The sequence below is a fragment of the Oryctolagus cuniculus genome, chromosome 7, assembly GCF_964237555.1.
Source record: "Oryctolagus cuniculus chromosome 7, mOryCun1.1, whole genome shotgun sequence".
Lineage (NCBI taxonomy): Eukaryota > Metazoa > Chordata > Mammalia > Lagomorpha > Leporidae > Oryctolagus > Oryctolagus cuniculus.
In genome coordinates this window covers 55,419,918-55,443,308 of record NC_091438.1, presented here as the reverse complement: position 1 = coordinate 55,443,308, position 23,391 = coordinate 55,419,918, and the positions used below count along the sequence as shown (strand labels likewise).

The 23,391-nt window shown below is 39.5% G+C and overlaps 1 protein-coding gene across 6 annotated transcripts in view; it reads left to right on the top strand.

Annotated features, from left to right (window-relative positions):
* SYCP1 (synaptonemal complex protein 1) overlaps positions 1–23,391 on the top strand; it is a 113,535-nt gene that overhangs the window by 65,164 nt on the left and 24,980 nt on the right. For 5 of the 6 annotated variants that reach the window (XM_051856136.2, XM_008264617.4, XM_008264616.4 and 2 more), the window contains exons 25-29: positions 3,825–3,941; positions 4,662–4,772; positions 7,180–7,272; positions 10,468–10,542; positions 18,920–18,979. In XM_051856136.2, coding sequence (XP_051712096.1) covers positions 3,825–3,941; positions 4,662–4,772; positions 7,180–7,272; positions 10,468–10,542; positions 18,920–18,979 — 456 coding nt within the window. The remainder of the gene's footprint in view (positions 1–3,824; positions 3,942–4,661; positions 4,773–7,179; positions 7,273–10,467; positions 10,543–18,919; positions 18,980–23,391) is intronic. The other variant, XM_051856138.2, reaches the window with a different exon arrangement.

Sequence of the window (23,391 nt, the reverse complement as noted above, 5' to 3'; positions counted from 1 at the left end):
AAGGTGGGGAAATATGTCCTACTAGTTATAAAGATTATTTGTACAACTAAGACAATGTGACATTAGCACATAGACTCAAATCAGTTGAACAGAAGAGATAATCTAGAATAAGATTCTTGCATAAATGCAAATAATATATTCAGGGGTGCTATTGAAGTTGATGTAGTGCTGAGACATTTAAATATCCATATGAAAAGAAAGGAAATTGTGCAACTACATTAAACACAAGTGAATTCCTTAAGGACATAAATGTGAAAAGAAGGACTTGAAAACAGAAGATAGAGCATAATGTAAATAAAGATTTCCTAATCAAGATAAACAAAAACATTGATATATCCCTATGCTTTTTTGGTATTGAATGGATTTTCTGTTCAACCAGATGATTACTTACTGTAATAAACCTAACCAATGTAATAAGACTAACCAACGTAAATACTGTTGAGAAATTAGTTAAAGGGGCTGCTGCTGTGGCATAGCGGATAAAGCCACCACCTCCAGTGCCGGCATCCCATATGGGCGCTGGTTCCAGTCTCGGCTGTTCCACTTCTGATCCAGCTCTTTACTGTGGCCTGGGAAAGCAGTAGAGGATGGTCCAAATCCTTGTGGGAAACCCAGAAGAAGCTCCTCGCTCCTAACTTTGGATCGGCACAGCTCTGTTGTGGCCAATTGGGGAGTGAACCAGTGGATATAAAATTCTCTCTCTCTCTCTGCCTCTTCTCTCTCTGTAACTCTGACTTTCAAATCTTTTTTAAACTCTTATTTAATATGTATAAATTTTGAAAATAGAACTTTTGAATTATAGTGGTTTTTCTCCATAACCATCCTCCCACTGCAAACCATCCCATCTCCTACTCCCTCTACCATCCCATTCTTCCTTAAGATTCATTTTTAACTATCTTTATTTACAGAAGATCAACTTAGTATATAGTAAGTAAAGATTTCAACAGTTTGTACCTGCACAGACACACAAAGTATAAAGTACAGGTTTTTGTTTGTTTGTTTGTTTTTTGACAGGCAGAGTGGACAGTGAGAGACAGAGACAGAGACAGAAAGGTCTTCCTTTGCCGTTGGTTCACCCTCCAATGGCCGCCACGGCCGGCACACCGCGCTGATCCGAAGCCAGGAGCCAGGTGCTTCTCCTGGTCTCCCATGGGGTGCAGGACTCAAGCACTTGGGCCATCCTCCACTGCACTCCCGGGCCACAGCAGAGTGCTGGCCTGGAAGAGGGGCAACCGGGACAGAATCCGGCGCCCCGACCGGGACTAGAACCCGGTGTGCCAGCACTGCAGGCGAAAGATTAGCCTAGTGAGCCACGGCGCCGGCCTTATAAAGTACAGTTTGAAAACTAGTTTTACCATTAATTCGCATCATACAACACATTAAGGACAGAGATCCTACATGGGGAGTAAGTGCACAGTGACTCCTGTTGTCGATTTAACAATTGACACTGTTATTTATGACGTCAGCAATCACCTGAGGCTCTTGTCATGAGCTGCTAAAGCTATGGAAGCCTTGAGTTCACAAACTCCAGCATTATTTAGACAAGGCCATAATCGAAGTGGAAGTTCCCTCCTCCCTTCAGAGAAAGTTACCTCTTTCTTTGATGTTCTTTCTGCTGGGATCTGACTCACAGAGATCTTTCATTTAGGTTATTTTTTGCCATAGTGTCTTGGCTTTCCATGCTTGAGAAACTCTCATGGGCTGTTTAGCCAGATCCAAATGCCTTAAGGGCTGATTCTGAGGCCAGAGTGTTGTTTAGGGCATTTGCCATTCTATGAGTTTGCTGTGTATCCTGATTCCCATGTTTGATCGTTTTCTCCTTTTTAATTCTATCAATTATTATTAGCAGACACTTGTCTTGTTTATGTGATCCCTTTGACACTTAATCCTATCTTTATGATCAGTTATGAACTTAAACTGATCACTTTGACTAGTAAATTGGCATTGGTACATCTTGATGGGATTGGTTTGGAATCCCCTGGCACGTTTCTAGCTCTACCATCAGGGGTAAGTCTGAGGGAGCCATGTGCCAAACTGTACATCTCCTCCTCTCTTATTTCCACTCTTATTTTTTAACAGGGATCACTTTTCAGTTAAATTTAAACACCTAAGAATAATTGTGTGTTAATTAAAGAGTTCAACCAATGGTATTAAGTAGAAAAAGAAAATACTGAAAAGAATAAAATAGTAGCTGTTCCTCAACAGTCAGGACAAGGGCTGATCAAGTTGTTTCTCATAGTGTCAGTTTCACTACTACAAGTTTCCTTTTAGGTGCTCAGTTAGTTGTCACCAATCAGGGAGAACATATGATATTTGTCCCTTTGGGACTGGCTTATTTCACTCAGCATGATGTTTTCCAAATTCCTCCATTTTGTTGCAAATGACCAGATTTCATTTTTTTTTTACCAGTGTGTAGTATTCTATAGAGTACATATCCCATAATTTCTTTATCTAGTCTTCTGTTGATGGGCATTTAGGTTGATTCTGTGTCTTAGCTATTGTGAATTGAGCTCCAATGAACATTGAGGTGCAGACAGCTCTTTTATTTGCCAATTTAATTTCCTTTGGGTAAATTCCGAAGAGTGGGTTGGCTAGGTCGTGTGGTAGGGCTATATTCAGGTTTCTGAGGAATCTCCCAACTGTCTTCCATAGTGACTTTACCAGTTTGCATTCCCACCAACAATAGATTAGGGTGCTTTTCCCCCTACATCCTCGCCAGCATCTGTTGTTAGTTGATTTCTGTATGTAAGCCATTCTAACTGGGGTGAGGTGAAACCTCATTGTGGTTTTGATTTGCATTTCCCTAATGGCTACTGATCCTGAACATTTTTTCATGTGTCTGTTGGCTGTTTGTATTTCCTCCTTTGAAAAATGTCTATTTAGGTCCTTGGCCCATCTCTTAAGTGGCTGGTTTGTTTTGTTGTTGTGGAGTTTCTTGATCCCTTTGTAGATTTTGGTTATTAATCCTTTATCAGTTGCATAATTTGCAAATATTTTTTTCCCATTCTGTTGGTTGCCTCTTCACTTTCCTGACTGTTTCTTTTGCAGTACAGACACTTCTCAATTTGATGCAATCCCAATTATTAATTCTGGCTTTGACTGTCTGTGCCTCTGGGGTCTTTTCCAAGAAGTCTTTGCCTGTGCCTATATCTTGCAGGGTTTCTCCAATGTTCTCTAATAATTTGATGGTATCGGGTAATAGATTTAGATCTTTAATCCATGTTGAATGGATTTTTGTATAAGGTATAAGGTAGGGGTCTTGCTTCATACTTCTGCATGTGGAAATCCAGTTTTCTGAGCACCATTTGTTGAATAGACTGTCCTTGCTCCAGGAATGGGTTTTAGCTCCTTGATCAAATATAAGTTGGTTGTAGATGTTTGTATTGATTTCTGGTGTGTCTATTCTGTTCCATTGGTCTATCCATTTGTTTCTGTACCAGCACCATGCTGTTTTTAATATAACTGCCTGGTGGTATGACTTGAAATCTGGTATTGTGATGCCTCTGGCTCTGTTTTTGTTATAAAAGATTGCTTTAGCTATTTGAGGTCTCTCCTGCCTCCTTAAAAAAAAAAGAAATTAGTGAAAAATAAATATATGGTTGCTTATTTTATTTTACTTGTCAAGACTAAATATATATCATAGAAGATAGATTTTGTCAAAAGCAGCACATCTCACCGTATGGAAAACATAAATTTGTACAATTATAATTTTTATGAATGAATAGTCTTCCAAGATTCACAGAATCACAAAATGAATATGGAATGTTTTCAAGTAATCTACAGTATTCACTAACATCCATGGTATTTTCTTTGCTTTATTAAAGGTCAGTAAATTAGAATTAGAACTAGAAAGTTGCAAACAAAAGTTTGAAGAAATGACTGACAGTTATCAAAAAGAAATTGAGGAAAAAAAGGTATCAGAAGAAAATCTTTTAGGAGAGGTGAGAAAAACTAAATGTTTAGATTTGATTATTTTAAAATTCTATATTTGTTTATTTGAATTTTAAGAGAAAACTAAAATTGAAATTTTAATTTAATATATCAAATATATATCATTATATATTAAAATTAAATGTACATTTATGGTTATTAAGTTTATATTAGGTACAGCTGTCAGTTTCTGTAGAAGCTAAAAGCATCTTTTATATTCTAAGTATTTGAATATTAAGTAGCATATAATTATTTTGAATGTAATTCACATCTTGAGATTTGATTATTATTTATAGCACTTGTCTATACTCCTGTAGAACAGTGGTCTTTCTGCTTTCTACTTGTTGAATTCTTTATTTAGTGGAGGATTAAGCCTGTGACTATAAATTGAAAGTATATCATTATAAAAATTAAAAGAGGAAAAGAAAAGGAAGAAACAGAGAGGGAGGGTGGAAATTATCATTATGGGCTTAAAATTGTATACATGAAATACATGAAATCTGTTCTCTTTATATGAATAATTTAAAAAAATTTATTATCACAGTTTTTTAGTGTCATCTCGCTTGACGGAACACCCTAAAATAAATCAAAACAGTAATGTATTTTTTCCTTGGTTTTTCCAATTTTTTGGTGTTTGACATTTGCATTTTCTGTAAGTAGAGCATATGCTTTTTAGAAGTTAAATTTTCTTGGGCATTCATTTTAACAAACACTTTTTGTTTAATTGATAGGTTGAGAAAGCAAAAGTAATAGCTGATGAAGCAGTAAAATTACAGAGAGAAATTGATTTACGATGTCAACATAAAATAGCTGAAATGGTGGCACTTATGGAAAAACACAAGGTAATTTTTTTCTTTTTAAATAATGAAAATTATTAATTTGAGTTATATTTTTGTTAAAAATGTTGAACTCAAGATAGTTTTCTAATTTTACAGAAAATTATTGGCTATGCATTTTTGACTAATTATAGCTGGGATATTCTTGATGTCCCATTTTTTTTTTTTATATGGTGAAAAAACATATATTTAGAATTAGCCAGCTGGACTCCGTTCAGATGATCCCAATTTTGTTGGCAACGTCCAGAGCATCATAGTCAGGAGCCAGCCACACATACGCCTTCTTCTCTCCGTCAGGTCTGATTAGGGTGTTGACTTTGGCCACATCAATATCATAGAGTTTCTTCACAGCTTGTTTGATCTGGTGCTTGTTGGCCTTGACATCCACAATGAACACCAGTGTGTTGTTGTCTTCTGTCTTCTTCATGGCCGACTCCGTGGTCAGGGGGAACTTGATGATGGCATAGTGGTCAAGCTTGTTTCTCCTGGGGGCGCTCTTCCGAAGGTATTTGGGCTGCCGTCGGAGGCGTAGTGTCTTGGGCCGCCGGAAGGTGGGGGACGTGCGGATCTTCTTCTTGTGGCTGTGGACGCCTTTCAGCACTGCCTTCTTGGCCTTCAAGGCCTTCGCTTTGGCTTCGACTTTAGGAGGGGCAGGAGCTTCCTTCTTCGCCTTCGGCGCCATCTTGGTGAAAAGGCGATGCCCCATTTTTCTTAAGTTCAGAACTTAACTGTATAAAGGTGAGCTTGGATGTCATTTCCTGGAGGAAATTTCTACAATCATCTATGATAGGTAGAAGTAATCACTCTTTCTGAATTGTTCTAGTAGTCTTTCTTTTTTCTTTGTTTTTTAAGATTTATTTATTTGAGAGGTAGTTACAGAGAGAGAGAGAGAGGGAGAGACAGAGAGTAAGGTCTTCCATCTGCTGGTTCACTCCCTAGATGGCCACAATGGCTGAGCTGAGCCAATCAGAAGCCATGAGCCAGGAGCTTCTTCCAGGTCTCCCAAGAGGGTGCTGGAATCCTAGAACTTGGGCCATCTTCTACTGCCTTTCTAGGCCGTTAGCAGAGAGCAGGATTGGAAGAGGACCAGCCAGGACATGAACTGGTGCCTATATGAGATGCCAGTGGCACAGGCAGAGGCTTAGCCTACTATGCCACAGTGCCAGCCCATCTAGTAATCTTTCATAGCATTTCCACCTTATATTTATTCAAGTATGTACCCAGGATATGTATCTCATTAATTTGTGTCCTCTACAGATACCTAACACATACTAGCCTAAACAGTTTTTTTTTTTTTTTAAATCAAAGGAATAGATAGATGAAAGGCTTAATGTTTGTTGGGTTTGTGAGTATCCTATCTTTTGTTGTTTTAGAGTAATTCTGTTAGGAAAAAAACAGTCTCATTGCCTTCCAGATTTGGAGAAGATTCCTTTTTAAAATTGTTGCTGGAATTAAATAAAATAAAAATAAAAAAAATTGTTGCTGGAATATAGCATTATTGTTAGGTAAACAACGAAGATTAAGAAGTAATTTGATTAACATTGTGAATTCATAGACTTAAATTTGGTGTGTTTTAATTCAGTGTAATTTTTATACTTTATATCAAATCCTTTTATCAAGTTGTGCCACTTTTGGTCAGGGAGAGCTTCTTCAAACTGGTCTCTTCAAACTCTGTTTCTGATAGCCTTTTCATTATGACAGAATGTTTAAGGCTCGTCTCGAATGTCCTATCTGAGATTTGGAATTAGCCACTCTCTGAGAAGTCCTAGTATTTATAGTATCTTTTTCTTAAAAAAAAAAAAAAAAAAAAAGACTTATTTATTTATTTAATTAGTTAGTTGAAATGCAGAGTGACAGAGAAAGGGAGAGCTAGAAAAAGATCTTTACATTTACTGGTTCTCTTCCTAAATGGGTGCAATGGCTGGAACTGGAACAGGCTGAAGCCAGGAGCCCAGAATTTGATCTGGGTCTCCCACATGGATTGCAGGGGCCCAAGCACTTGGGTCATCTTCTGTTACCATACCAGGTACATTAATAGGGAGCTGGATCAGAAGCAGAGCAGCCAGGACTTGAAGCAATGCTCCAATATGGGATTCCAGTGTTGAAAGCAGCAGCTTAACCCACTGTGCCACAACACCAGCCCTTATAATGTAATATATTTTTTTTAAAGATGAAATTCACTGTTTCCAATTAAGCAGAGTTATTTCTTGCTGTTGGGTTATTTCTAAGACTGCGTTTCCTTTTTTTAAGTTGTTGAAATTGAAAAATTAAAAAATACATGTACTCCAGCATACATATTACTGAATTTTTAAACAGCATTTTTGCAAATATTAAATGTTTGGATACCAATCTTAGTCAAACATAAGCTATTCAGTTTTAATATATTTAAAATATTTTTCTTTGTTCAATATAGCACCAATATGATAAGATGGTTGAAGAAAGAGACTCAGAAATAGGACATTTAAAAGCCAAAGAACAAGAGCATTCATCAGTGAAAGCATCTTTGGTGAGATACAGAACAAATCCCAATAAAAACCAATTTTCACAGTGTCAACATAGTTGATAAAGAATAATATTAAGTAAAATTGTTAATTTTTTTAAAAAATAAAATGATTCTAGATACCTATACCATATTTCTTTTTGCAACTAGTTTATCTCACATATTTTCCTTAAGCATATTGTAGTGTCTGTTAGAACTTTCTTCCTGGGCCGGCGCCGCGGCTCACTAGGCTAATCCTCCGCCTAGCGGCACCGGCACACCGGGTTCTAGTCCCGGTCGGGGCGCCGGATTCTGTCCCAGTTGCCCCTCTTCCAGGCCAGCCCTCTGCTGTGGCCAGGGAGTGCAGTGGAGGATGGCCCAGGTGCTTGGGCCCTGCACCCCAAGGGAGACCAGGAAAAGCACCTGGCTCCTGGCTCCTGGCTTCGGATCAGTGCGGTGCGCCGGCCGCAGCGCGCCGGCCGCGGCGGCCATTGGAGGGTGAACCAACGGCAAAGGAAGACCTTTCTCTCTGTCTCTCTCTCTCACTGTCCACTCTGCCTATCAAAAAAAAAAAAAAAAAAAAACTTTCTTCCCTTTTTTAAAGATTTATTTATTTATTTTAAACACAAGTTACACAGAAAGAGAGGCAGAGGCAGATGGAAGTCTTCCATCTTCCAGTTCACTCCCCAAATGGTTGCAACTGTCAAGGCTGAGCCAGACTGAATCCAGGAGCCTGGAGTTTCTTCTGGATCTCCCATGTAGGTAGCTGAGGGCCAAGTACTTGGACCATTTTCTGCTGCTTTCCCAGGTTCATTAGCAGGGAGCTGGACCAGAGGTGGAGCAGCTGGGGCTTGATCCCACACACAAATGGGATACCCATGCTGCAAGCAATGGCTTTAACTGCTCTGCAACAACACCTGCCTCAATACTGTAATTTTTGATTTGTAGAATCAGTGTTAAATCTGAAAGGAATCTTATAGTTAAATGATTTTACAATTTTTTAATTTGAAGGGTAAAGAGATAGACTGACAGACCTCCTGTCTGTTGGTTCATCGTCCAGATACCTGCACCTGGCTGGGCCACTCTGGTTGCCAGGAGGCTGGAACTCAATCCGGGTTTCTTCCATGTGTGACAGGGACCCAAGTACTTGAGCCATCACCTGCTGCCTACTAGGGTGCACATGAGCAAGAAGTTGGATTGGAAGTGAAGTAACCTGGACCTGAATTAGGCAGTCCATATGGGATGTGGGCATCCCAGGCAGTGACTTAATTTTTGTGCCAAATTCCCACTCCCCAATTTATTTTAATTAGTTAATTAATTAATTTTAAAAGATTTATTTATTTGAAAGGCAGAGTGATAGTCAGATACAGAGAAAGAAATCTTCCATTTGCTGGTAGGCAGTCAGTGGTGGTCCAGGCCAAAGCCAGGAGCCCAGAAACTCCATCCAGGTCTCCTACATGGGTGGCAAGGGTCCAAGTACTTGGGCCATCTTCTGCTGCCTTTCCAGTTGTATTAGCAGTGAACTAGATTGGAAGCAGAACAGCAGGGACACACGCTGGTGCTCTGATATAGAATACTGTGTTTCAGGCAACAGCTTATCCTGCGTTACCATGTCACTGGCTCCACCAATTTATTTTTTGAAATGTTGTTATAAACTTTTTTTACCCAAATGATGTCTTATAAACTCTAGTTAAATAAATTTGGAGCTCTGATTGAGATTGGAAGAGGAGGGTGGAATAGATTGGAAGAGGATAAGGACAGACAGGATGAGTTTTAGAGAAAACTGTAAAAAATTTAAGTGAAATCTAGGAGCCCTCATATCAATAGGCTTTAAAAGCATATGCAGGGGGCCGGCACTGTGGCTCACTAGGCTAATCCTCCACCTGCGGTGCTGGCACACCAGTTTCTAGTACCGGTCGGGGCGCCGGATTCTGTCCTGGTTCTCCTCTTCCAGTCCAGCTCTCTGCTGTGGCCAGGGAGTGCAGTGGAGGATGGTCCAAGTCCTTGGGCCCTGCACCCCATGGGAGACCAGGAGAAGCACCTGGCTCCTGGCTTCGGATCAGCGCGGCGCGCTGGTTCATTGGAGGATGAACCAACGGCAAAGGAAGACCTTTCTCTCTCTCTCTCTCTCTCTCTCACTGTCCACTCTGCCTGTCAAAAAAAAAAAAAAAGTATATGCAGGGACTGGCACTGTGGCTTAACGGATTGATTAAGCTTCCACCTGTAATGTTGGCATTGCATATGGGTGCCAGTTTGAGTTCCCAGTGCTCCCTTTCCAATCCAGCTGCTTGCTTATGCACCTGGGAAAGCAGTGGAAATTGGCCCAGGGCATTGCACCCCTTTATACATGAGGGAGACACAGAAGAAGCTCCTGGCTTTGGTCTGGTCCAAACCCAGCCATTGTAGCCATTTGATGAGTGAACCAGCAGATGGAAGATCTTTCTCTCTCTGTCTCTCCCTCTCAAGGTCTGTAACTCTGTCTCTCAAATAAATAAACAAAATCTTTAAAAATCAAAAGTATATACAAGGTGTTTCAAAAAGTTCATGGGAAAGTAGAATTAAAAGAGGTTTGTTTGTTTGTTTGTTTATTTATTTATTTATTTTGACAGGCAGAGTGGACAGTGAGAGAGAGAGAGACAGAGAGAAAGGTCTTCCTTTGCCGTTGGTTCACCCTCCAATGGCCGCCGTGGCCGGTGTGCTGCGGCCGGCGCATCGCGCTGATCTGAAGCCAGGAGCCAGGTGCTTCTCCTAGTCTCCCATGGGGTGCAGGGCCCAAGGACTTGGGTCATCCTCCACTGCACTCCCTGGCCATAGCAGAGAGCTGGCCTGGAAGAGGGGCAACCAGGACTGAATCTGGCGCCCCGACCGGTACTAGAACCCGGTGTGCCGGCACCGCAAGGCAGAGGATTAGCCTATTGAGCCACGGCGCCGGCCAAAGGTTTATTTTGATACAATATTTTTTTTTTTAGAAATTCATGCATAGCTTTTTCATAATGTGCATTTCCACAAAAGTTTTAAAGGTACTGTCAAGTGCATGGATTTAAATTTCTTGCATGAAAATAAGCTTTAAATTCCACTTTCCATGAACTTTTTGAAGCTCTCTTGTTTATTTTTTGAGTGAATTTGTGAAACTGAATTTACTTGAAGCACTAGTTTACATTTTTGTTGTCTTGAGAAATATGAGTATGTGGGAGTATTATAAACCTAACTTTTTTTCTTCAGGAGGTTGAGCTATCCAATCTCAAAAATGAACTTACAACCTTTAAGAAGCAACTTGAAATAGAAAGAGAAGAAAAAGTAGGTTTTGTAGCATTATAGATAAAATTATTATTTAGTTTTAACTTTTATAAATATATTAGAAAATTGTTTGACAAATTTTGGTATCTAAGATGAGAAAATATAGTTTTTCCCTATTTATCTTTGGAAGTATTTAACATTTCCTTATTTAAATGCTAAACACATAAGTGCACTTTTAAGAATAGGAATGCCTTCAGTATACTGAATGTTTGAGAAATAATATCCCATATATTAAAATGCTTATTCATTTAGATATTTTAAGCTATTCAATATGTTTTAGAAAAAAATTACATTATTATATAGTGTTTTTCAGTTTACAAAGTGAATTGATTCACACGTTAAAATCACTGTACCTTTTTTTTGCCTATATGACAGAAATTTTGCTGAGCACCCTATTTAATAGTGTTATAAACCATATGTTATATATTTTCTTCATTTTTATATAGCTTAGGTTATTTATTCAAGATCACAGTTCCCATTAGCTATTCCTTGTATATTTGTATATGTATACACATGCACACTCACAAATATGCTTGTATGTTCATACATACAAATTTGAATTTGTGGTAGATTATTTGAAATATTTGCTGCCTTTTCCTTGGGGTCCTTCCCAAAGGGAGGGTTGCATATTTCTATTTTACGGACTTCAGATTTGGCCAAATGATCTGTTTTACTGAATGGAATGTGAGCAAAGGTGGCACTTCAAGAGTAAACTTTATTATGAGCCATCATTGATTCTTCAAGCCTGTCTTTTCTCTTTGAACTTGAGGCTAACATACTCCTTCATCCTAGATTACTGAAGATGGTAAAGAATAAGGCAGAAATCAGCCTGTAATTGATAAATAATATGGATATGAAGTATACTTTTGTTGTGAGCCCTAGGATTTGGGGTTATTTATTATTACAGCATTATTTAGCCTAAGCTCATTGATATAGGGATCATACCATATACATAAACTTAATTACGCATTATGAAAAATTCTATTTACATATTATAAAGAATGTAGAAAAGTACAAAAAGAGTAAGAATAGGCCATACCTCAAGAGTTTACTATTTTTCCATTTGCTTTCCAACTTTGTATATTCAGATTGGACTTCTCTTAGGCTTTCCTAATAATTTCCTAGTAATTATACCTTTACCATTTTTTCTAATATTTATACATCTTATTTCCTTCTCTTTTTACATTGCATTGACTTTTTTCCCCCCAGAAACCATTTATTTAATGTATACAAACTTCATGCATTTCATAAATACAGCTTTAGGAACACAGTAATTCTTCCCACCTACCCGCCCTTTCACCCTTCTTTCTCCTCCCTCTCCTATTCCCATTCTTATATTTTACTAAGATCTATTTTCTTTTCTTTCTTTCTTTCTTTTTTTTTTTTGACAGGCAGAGTGGACAGTGAGAGACAGAGACAGAGACAGAAAGGTCTTCCTTTGCCGTTGGTTCACCCTCCAATGGCCGCCGCGGCCGGCGCGCTGCGGCCGGCGCACCGTGCTGATCCGATGGCAGGAGCCAGGTGCTTCTCCTGGTCTCCCATGGGGTGCAGGGCCCAAGCACTTGGACCATCCTCCACTGCACTCCCTGGCCACAGCAGAGAGCTGGCCTGGAAGAGGGGCAACTGGGACAGAATCCGGCGCCCCGACCGGGACTAGAACCCGGTGTGCCGGCGCCGCAAGGCAGAGGATTAGCTTAGTGAACCATGGCTCCGGCTTAAGATCTATTTTCAATTAACTTTAAACACATATAATTAACTCTATACTAAGTAAAGAGTTCAACAAATGGTATGAAAAAGAACAAAACCTGTTCCTAACAGTCGAGACCAGGGCTGTTAAAAGTCACTGCATCTCTCTGGTCCTGGTCGGGGCGCTGGATTCTGTCCTGGTTGCTCCTCTTCCAGTCCAGCTCTCTGCTGTGGCCAGGGAGTGCAGTGGAGGATGGCCCAAGTCCTTGGGCCCTGCGCCGGCATAGGAGACCAGGAGAGGCACCTGGCTCTTGGCTTTGGGTCAGCGCGGTGCACCGGCCGCAGTGCGCCAGCTGCAGTGGCCATTGGGGGGTGAACCAATGGCAAAGGAAGACCTTTCTCTTTGTCTCTCTTACTCTCCACTCTGCCTGTCAAAAAAAAAATAAATAAATAAAAACGTCATTGCATCTCAAAGAGTACATTGACTTTATTTCCAGAACAATGTTAAATAGTATTGGTTAAGGTAGATATGCTAGTCTTATTTCTTACTTCAGTGGGAATTTTTCTGAAATTATATTATATATAATGATTTTTAGGTTTGAAAGATATACTTTTTATCATACCTGTGTAATCCATTAAATATTTTGGTCGTGAAAGAATACAAAATTTAATTAAATATCTTTTAAATATCTTCTTTGGCATATATTGAAATCTCCATAAAGATCAATATACATTTAGTTTTTCCTTTTAATACTTTTTAATACTGTATATTTCATGCTGTGAGTTTGCCTTGGCTTACATTATTTTTATTATTTCTATATTGTGTAATTTTGGGCTGTTTCTTCTTTGTATCCAGAAGATTTTTATCTTGTTTGCATATTCATGGGTCTTTAGATTCTAGTTTGTAATTTACATTTATTTTTATTACATCGTCTATACCATTGTCACTTTTTGAGAATTTTTAGGGCATTTTCTTTGTACTCTTAAATATAGTCAGTTTATAAATATCCATGAAGACATAAAGCCGAAGTTTAACTGTAATCTACAGACTAATATCTAATTAAAGATGAATGCTAATCATTCATATTTATATAAATCATAATGATAAATTACACTTTCACAAACATTACAATGATGTAAGTAATACTTAGAAATGTAAAGGAAAATGTTAACAAAATCCCAGAGCCCACGTATTAGAAAAACTGTTGTCAGTTTTGAGTATATATCCGTTCAGATGGCTCTTCTATGAAAAGTCAAAGCAGAGGCACACAAACATAAACACACACATACACATTAAGAGAGATAAAGAGTACCTTTGAAAAAGACATGTTAGTATTTTATTTTATTTATTTATTTTTCATTATTTTTTTTGACAGGCAGAGTGGAGAGTGAGAGTGAGAGAGAGAGAGAGAGAGAGAGAAAGGTCTTCCTCTACCGTTGGTTCATCCTCCAATGGCCGCAGCGGCCGGCGCGCTGCGGCCGGCGCACCGCACTGATCTGAAGCCAGGAGCCAGGTGCTTCTCCTGGTCTCCCATGGGGTGCAGGGCCCAAGGACTTGGGCCATCCTCCACTGCACTCCCGGGCCATAGCAGAGAGCTGGCCTGGAAGAGGGGCAACTGGGACAGAATCCAGCACCCCAACTGGGACTAGAACCTGGTGTGCTGGCGCCGCAGGCAGAGGATTAGCCTATTGAGCTGCAGCGCCGGCCCTAGTATTTTATTTTATTATTTATTAAAGGTTTATTTGTTTATTTGAAAGAGAGTTAGAGAGAGGCAGAGGTGGAGAGAGAGGTCTTCGATTCGCTGGTGTCACTTTCCAAATGGTCCACTGGCTGGAGCTGGCCTGATCTGAAGCTAGGAGTCAGGAGATTCTTCCAGGTCTCCCCCGTGGGTGCAGGGGCCCAAGGACTTTGACCATCTTCCAATGCTTTCCTAGGCCATAGCAGAATGGAGCAGCCAGGACTTGAACTGGCACCCATATAGGATGCCAGCTGCAGGCTGTGGCTTTACCTGCTACATCACGGCGCCAGGCCCCATATTAGTATTTTTTTTTTTTTTTTTGACAGGCAGAGTAGACAGTGAGAGAGAGAGAAAGAGAGAAAGGTCTTCCTTTGCCGTTGGTTCACCCTCCAATGGCTGCCAAGGCTGGCGCGCTGCGGCCGGCACACCGCGCTGATCCAAAGCCAGGAGCCAGGTGCTTCTCCTGGTCTCCCTTGGGGTGCAGGGCCCAAGCGCTTGGGCCATCCTCCACTGCACGCCCTGCCACAGCAGAGAGCTGGCCTGGAAGAGGGGCAACTGGGACAGAATCCGGCACCCCGACCGGGACTAGAACCCGGTGTGCCAGCGCCGCGAGGCGGAGGATTAGCCTAGTGAGCCGCGGCGCCGGCCACCATATTAGTATTTTAAACTAAAGCATATGATATGTGAATTTATCAGAAAAAATAATTTGAAATTGGAGTTTCAGAAATTATTAAACTTAAAATAGATAACATCTTTATCAAAATATGTAATAGTTCCCAAAAGAGCTTAGATTTTAAGATGAGAAAATAAATGATTAAAGTCATTTTGAGAGGGAGAAAAGCTTTTAGTGCCCTTACAGTTTTTTTTTGTTTGTTTAAAATTTGTTTATTTGAAAGGTGGAGTTACACACATATACACACACACATATACACACATGCATACAGAAGTATGCGTCCAGAAAGAGATTTTCCATCCTCTGATTCACTCTCCAAATGGCTGCATCTTCTGGGATTGGGCCAGGCTGATGCCAAGAACCTGGAACTCCATTCAGATTTCTCATGTGAGTGAGAGGGGCTCAAGCTCCCAGGCCATCTACTGCTGCTTTCCCAGGTGCATTATCAAGGAGCTGGATCAGAAGTAGAGCAGCTGGGACTAGAACTGGTGCTCATGTGAGATGCTAGTCTTGCAGGTGGTGGCTTAACCTGCTGCACCACAATGCTAACCTCACCCTTGTAGTTTTTTAATAGACTTTTAAATTTTGAGATGATTTTGCATTCATCTGCAGTTGTAAGAAATCATTGAGAGTGATTCCATGTATCCTTTACCACATTCTCCTCACCTTCCCTCCGCATGGTGACATCTTATAAACTGTAGTACAATACCATACACAGAATATTGACACTGGTACAATAAAATACAGAACTATTCCATCTCCCCAAAGATGACCTGGTTTTACCCTTTTAAAGCCGCATTCACCACCCTCCCCTGACCTCTGACCCCTGGCAACCACTAATCTGTTATCTATGTATAATTTTGCCATTTCAAGAATGTTATATAAACAGGCTCATATGGTATGTAGGTTTTTTCCCACTCAGCATAATTTGGAGATTTATCCAAGTTGTGTATATCATTAGTTTGTTACTTTTTATTGCAGGATAGCATTTCCTTTATTAATTTATTTTAAAAATTCTTATTTTTTATTTATTCAAAAGGTAGACACACACATATAACACACATAAACACACATACACCAACACACATAGAGCGCACACACACACACACACACACCAGAGATCTCCCATCCACTGGTTTGCTCTCTAAATATCCTCAACAACTGGGAGCTGGAAACTCAGTCTGGGCCTCCTGTACAGATGCCAGTGACCCTACTGCTTGAGACATCACTGCTTCTCCCAGGGTGCATACCAAGCAGGAAGTTGGACTTAGGACTCAAACCCAGGAACTCTGTGGGATGCAGATATTCCCAAGTGGCGTCTTAACTGCTGCACCAAATGTCTGCTCTTCTGTATTTTTTTTTCTTGTCAGAAACTTATTTTTATTGATAGTGAAATGAGGATGTCAGTATTCACTGTATAGGTTATATAAATCAAGCTTGCCTTTATATTGATAAGAATGCCTTATTTCACTTGCAAGCATAATTATTCCAGTAAATTCCTTTTAGTCTTCTTGCCTGCATGATACCAATAATAAATTAAATTAAAAGGAAGTAACATTATAATCAAAGAATAAAAGAAAAACAGAAAACCAACCTGTGTTTGTTGCTCCTTCCTCTCTCCTCTAATTAACTGAGCTTCCCCACTCCCTTTTTGTCCTATTAGAGTAGAGGTTCACTGAATAATGGAGCTTGGTCTGAAGAGAAACATTTAATGGTAAAAGGGAAAGTATTAGAAGATGAGAGGCCTGTCCTTTTATTCATTATAAATGGGGTTTCTAAGACTTTGATGACTGATCCCTGATCTAGGCCTTGACTTTTCAAATTGTTGAAGTGAAAAGTTGATATAATTCTGTTGAATCTGTTTTTCAGTGTTTGTCTTTAGTAGTTTCATCTTTAAATGAGATATTTCCTTACTAAGAAAAAAAGTTCCACTTCTGGAGTTAACATTGAAGGACTTTGTGTGTTCTAAAAGTTTATTTTATATTCTCTTCTTCAGCATGCTCTATTTGGCATGATTGACACATTTCATGTCATGGTTGGCCAGAGTAGGACAGCTTAAGGTCAGGTCCATGTTCTAGTGATAACACTGGAGAATTTGGGCCTGCAGAAGAGTGCAGACTGGATGATACTTGTACCCCTTGAACTTTGTTTCCACCTCCTCAGCTTTCTGATATTGCCCAGTAGTGATTTTGCAGAACTCTGCCTGCAAAAAAAAAAAAAAAAAAGAATCTTTTGTCTGTGAATTGTGAAGAAAGGGAAAGATTCATGCTAGTTTTGCAATCACACCTCAAACTGCAAAAGTTACAACCATAGGGTATGATAAGTACTTAGTTTAAGGTGGAAAAGTCACATAGTATATACAGGTTTGGTACTAGTCACAGTTTTTTTTTTTTTTTTTAAGATTTATTTTACTTATTTGAAAGGTGGAGTGAGAGAGAGAGAGAGAGAAAGAGAGAAAGAGATCAGTCTTCCATCTGCTGGTTTACTCCCCAAATGGCCACAACAGCAAGGCTGGGCCAGGCCAAAGCAGGAACCTGGAACTCCATTGGGGTCTTCCACGGAGGTAACGTGGGAGTACTTGGACCATATTCTTCTTTCCTGGGCACATTATTGGGGAACTGAATTGGAGGTGGAACAGCCGGGATTCAAATTAGGTGCCCATATGGGATGCTGGTGTCTCATGCAACAGCCTTACCTGCTATTCCACAATGCCAGCCCAGCTACTCACAGTTTCACTAGGGGTTTTGAAATGTATCTCTCATGATAAAGGGAGAGTACTGCATATGCTCTCAATTTATTGCTTCTCTTTTTATCCTCTTAAAAGTTTTCTAAGAACGAAAGTCTTTGATCTTCGATAAAGTTCAATTTCTCAGTTTTCCCTTTTGTGGATTGTGCTTTTGGTATCCAGTCCAAGAATTCTTTGTTAAGCCTTCAATGCCAAAGATTTTGTTGCATGTCTTTTCCTAAAAGCTTTATAGTTTAATGTTTACATTTAAGTCTGTGAGCCATTTAAATTTTACGTATTACATATCCATTTCTGAAGGCCAGGCTTAAATTTTCTTTGTCCTACTGAATAAATTCTGTAGCTTGGCATATTATACTTCTCCCTCTGACAACAAATCTTCTTTCTATTTTTATCTTGACTGCTTCTATACACGTACCTTATTGAGCAAAAGTTATATGATATTTCCTAAATATTGTATACCTTTTTGTTTATTCATGTAATTGTATTTGGTTCTCAGCATTTTCTTTTTTGATCTCATGTTGTCTGTTTATCTCATGTTGAAAGCTTATATATTACTCAGAATCCACCTGAAATACACTTCTATTCAACACACAGGGAAAAAGCTAATTCTGCATCTAAAGGCCCATAATACTTTGAATTTCTGCAGCTCTCCATAGTTCAGTTACTTCTGTGTATGCCTTACTTTGTAGTCTATTCTATTGACTTTATCCTATAAATAAGAAAGTTGAGATTCAGAATTTTAAGATACTTATTCAAGATTTCACAGGCAGACACTGGAGATAGATAAGAATAAAAAGAGAATCAAAACCTAGTACACTGCCGGCGCCGCGGCTCAATAGGCTAATCCTCCACCTGCGGCGCCAGCACCCCGGGTTCTAGTCCCGGTCGGAGCGCTGGATTCTGTTCCAGTTGCTCCTTTTCCAGTCCAGCTCTCTGCTATGGCCCGGGAGTGCAGTGGAGGATGGCCCAGGTGCTTGGGCCCTGCACCCACATGGGAGACCAGGAGAAGCACCTGGCTCCTGGCTTCGGATCAGCGCGATGCACCGGCCGCAGGTGCCATTGGGGGGTGAACCAACGGAAAGAGGAAGACCTCTCTCTCCCTCTCTCTCTCACTGTCCGCTCTGCCTGTCAAAAAAAAAAAAAAATAACTAAAAAAATAAACAATATAAGCACACTAAAAAATATTATATAAAATTACCTTCAAGCTATGTATACAAGGTATATATGAAATGTAAGTGAAGTTCCTGTTTATACTTATGTGCCATCCCCAACATATCTCATTATGTACATGCAGATATTCCAAAGCCCCAAAATATCTGAAATCTGAAGCACTTCTCGGTCCAAGTATTTCAGATAAAGGATAACCAGTGATATCTCTGTAGCAAGGAGCTAATTTGTCTTCTTTTCATTATTTTATAATATTGAGAGGTTATTCATCTTTGATAGTACTTGTTAGGAAAGATTTTGATAAGAACATTCAGCTGAAATAATGGTAATGATTTTGTTTTGTGCTCTTGATGTTTATTTTAATAGGAAAAACTCAAAGGAGAGATGGAAGAGAATAGAGTTAGTCACAAAGAAAAAAGAGACAAGGTAAGAATTTTATAGTTTTCTTTAAAAGCTATTTCATTTTATAACAATTAAAAATTTTATTTTTAAACTTTTAAACTCTGAAAGGCAGAGTGACTTAGAGGGAGAGATCTTCTAACTGTGGGTTCACTCTCCAAATGGCTGCAACAGCTGGGACTGGGCCAGACTGATGCCAGGAGCCAAGAACTCTACCCTGGTCTTTCATATGGGTGGCAGGGGCCCAAGCACTTCAGTCATCTTCTGTTGCCTTCTTGGGTGCACTATCACGGAACTGGATAGGAAGGGAAGCAGTTGGGACTCAAACCAGAACTCCAGTATAGTATGCCCATTGCAAATGGTAGTTTAACTCACTGTGTCATTCCAACCCCCATTTTCTAATAATTTATTTAGAATTCTTTTGTTCATAAGTGGGAAAATAATATTTAAAATATACCACATAATTTACTTCTAAAATTTTTTCTTGCTATTCGTTAATTCAAAAGCATTAGTTAAAGATTTCAAAGCATTTATTATTCATCCTCTCATAAGAGAAGATTTCAGTTTTTATAATTCTTACAATACTAGTAAATTAGGAAGTTCTGTGTTTTCTTGAAAAATTTTCAATGTTAGGGGGAAATATTTTGATTAAAAATTCTAGTGTTAATAAAATAATTTTATGAAGATGAAGTGCTAAATCTGATTTGATCTTCATACACTGAGCACATATATCAAGTACATCACATTGTATCCCATAAATATGTTCAATTAAATAATTTTTAAAATATAAATTTTAATGTTTATAATTATATATAATTTTGAGTTTTGAGGGGGCTAAGAATGATATTCTATTTTCCTCACTTAAGTTCTGAACTAATTGAGAAAGTCAAAGGAGAACCAAAATACTATTTTTATTATTGATAACTGTTATTGGAGAATGTTTCTTATATTTGAAGGCAAAAAGATATCTTAATTCTGTAATCTCAAATTAGATTTACCTACTCTGTCATAGGTAGAGTCTGACTAGGTCAGGTCAACCTGCTTTATGGCCTGCTCTTGTAAAACTTATAGCATATAGGGAATATAGCAGAGTGAATGCATGCATCCTTTTGTTATCAAGAGGAGAATAAGCCTGTTCCTTACTAAGGGAAGAGGCTGTACTGTACTCATATATGCCCAATTTCTTTTTTTAAATTCACTAAATCACATTAGGTTACTGTTCCTCCCCTAAGGATACAGAAAAAGGTTGGGAATATTACATATGGGGAAGTATGGGGAAGAAGTGTACCTTTCAGCCTCTATCCTATTTGATGATATGATTATTGGAGAAAAATCTTGACTAATTTTTAAAAAATTGTTAGTGTATTCTTTATACATAGTGATATAGTCTGCTAAGTTTCCACTGAGGTTGCTATCATTATAGTTAAACTGAAAGTGACAGAATAGTCTGGGAACAATTCAGTAGTTAGGTATGGATGATGCTACAATTTAGTTACATTTGAGTGCAAAGAAAAAAAAAGGACAGAAACATTGACCCTATGAGTGAATATTGAATGTTTCATGTGTCCAGGACACTGTGCTAAACACTTGAAAACATATTTAGAGAAATTATCATTATGACAGGGGTGGGCATTTGACCTACCAGTTAAGATGCTTGGGGTGCCCACAGCATATAGCAGAGTGTCTGGGTTTGAGCCCCATCTCCACTCTCAATTCCGGCTTCATACCAGTGTGGACCCTGAGAAGCAGTAAGTGATGGCTGAAGTAGTTGGGTCCCTGCTACCTAAGTGAGAGATCTATTTGATTTCCTGGCTCCTGGCTTGTGGCTCCAGCCTAGTCCTTGCTGTTATGGGCATTTGGGGAGCGAACCAGTGGATGGATGCTCTGTCTCTCTGCCTCTCAGATTTAAAAAATACAGTTTTTTAAAGATGTATGTATTTATTTGAAATTCAGAGTTACACAGAGAGAGAGGGAGTTGCAGAGGGAGTGAGAGGTCTTCTATCCACTGGATCACTCCCCAATTGGCCACAATGGCCAGAGCTGCGCTGATCTGAAGCCAGGAGCCAGGAGCCAGGAGCTTCTTCTGGGTCTCCCATGCGGGTGCAATGGCCCAAGGACTTGGGTTATCTTCTACTGCTTTCCCAGGTCATGGCAGAGAGCTGCATCGGAAGTGGAGCAGCTAGGACTAGAACTGGTGCCCATATTGGATACCGACACTGCAGGTGGCAGCTTTACCTGCTATGCCACAACACCAGCCCCAAAAATACAGTACTAATAACCACATAATTAGATATAGTCTTTTTATTTTTAAATTTATTTATTTATTTGAAATTCAGAGTTACACAGAGAGAGAAGGGGAGGGAGAGAGAGGGAGAGAGGGAGAGAGGGAGAGAGGGAGGGGGAGAGAGAGAGAGAGAGAGAGAGAGAGAGAGAGAGAGAGAGGTCTTCCATCCACTGGTTCACTTCCCAGCTGGCCGCAAAAGCTGGAGCAGTGCCGATCCAAAGCCAGGAGCTAGGAGCTTCTTCCAGGTCTCCCATGCGGGCGCAGATGCCCAAGGACTTTGGCCATCTTGTACTGCTTTCCCAGGCCATGGCAGAGTGCCGGATCGGAAGTGGAGCAGCCAGGACTCGAACTGGTGCCCATATGGGATGCCAGCACTGCAGGCGGTGACTTTACCTGCTGTGCCCCAGTGCTGGCCCCTGAGTCTTAGAGAAGCGTCTGATGCAGATCAAAAAATTCTTTTCTAAATATAGAATGTGTTCATATTTTGAAAACATATATCATATATTCTTTGTTTTGATTCATGTTTAATTTCACAATATATGCCCTTTGTGTCTCTTACCAAGTAGATTGGTAAATGCTATGTATTTTATCTGGGGAGTCTGGATATATATGTTGTAAAATGAAAAAAATGATAAAATTAATTAAGAACTCTAACTGGGCTTTTTTCCTTTACTTTATTCCAACACTGCTAACACATAAGCCTTACATATGATCATTGCATTTACTAAATGTTTCTGAGTTTGGACAAGTTATTTAACTTGCTAATACCTCAGTTTCCTCACCTATAAGAGGATATTAACAGTACCTATCTCCTCAAGTGGCTATGGAGATTAAATGAAACATTTAGAATAATGCTTGGCACATTGTTAAATGTCATGTAAGTGTTTGTTTAGAAAAATGATGAATGTTCTATATATGTGTGTCATTGGAAATGTAATATGCAGTAAAGAAAGTAACTTATAAGAAAGCACATATGTTTCCAGGACGTATGGTAAAGAGAGTAATTCAGTATTCTTCAAAGGGGGAATGTTTTCTTTTAGACTAAGAAAATGTCAATTTCCTGATATGGCCACAAGGTGGTATAGTGACATCAAATTGTCATTCTCAGGATTATTGGGGGGGGAAATATCTGTGAATGAAAGCAGCTGCTTTGGAGATTCCCAGGGTGTCTGTCTTCTGATGAATCCAAAGCATAGAAGAAATTTGCTTTCATCAAAATCATGTACTCAGTGATGATGAAGAAATATGCAGTAAGGATACAGAAGTGCTACTCTGAAAAAAATGCTGCTGAAATTCACTACTGCTGACAAAAGGATTTTAAAGTGACTAGGAACTGAGCAAGAAAGTTGTGAATCCCATAATTTAATTCTCTGATTTTATAGGTGGATAAATTTAAGTTTAGAGATATTTGGATGTTTACTTATAATCACCTGGCAAGATAGCAAAAGACCCAGGAGAAAAGTGCATATTATATTACTTGGCTCATGTTTTTAATATAGTTCAGTGTTTTTTTAATATAGTTCATGCAGTTGTCTTTTTTTTTTTAGATTTATTTATTTTGAAGGAAGAGTGACAGGGAAAGAGTGAGGGAAGAAGGGAGGGAGTGGGGAGAGAAGGAGGAGAGACAGAAAAGAGAGAGAGAGAGAGAGAGAGAGAGAGAGATAAATATCAAGATCTTCCATATGTTGGTTCATGCCCCAAATTCCTGCAACCGCCAGGGCTGGACCAGGCTGAAGCCAAGAGCCAGGAACTCCATCCTGGTCTCCGACATTGGTGGCAGGGGTCAAGTACTTGAGCCACCATCTGCTTCTTTCCCAAGCACATTCATGTGACGCTGGATGGGAAGCTAAGCAGCCAGGACTCCGATGTGATATGTGCTGCAATGCTGGTCCCCATGTAGTTGCCTTTTAAACTTATACTGTATAGCCATTTAATTTAAAAACTTATTGCAAGGTCAACCATCTGTCACAGGGCCTCTCCTATACTTTTTAAAATTAAAAAAAATTTTTTTTTAAATTTTTGACAGGCAGAGTGGACAGTGAGAGAGAGAGAGTGAGAGAGCGAGAGAGAGAAAGGTCTTCCTTGTCCGTTGGTTCACCCCCCAATGGCACCTGCGGCCGGCGCACCGCGCTGATCCGATGGCAGGAGCCAGGAG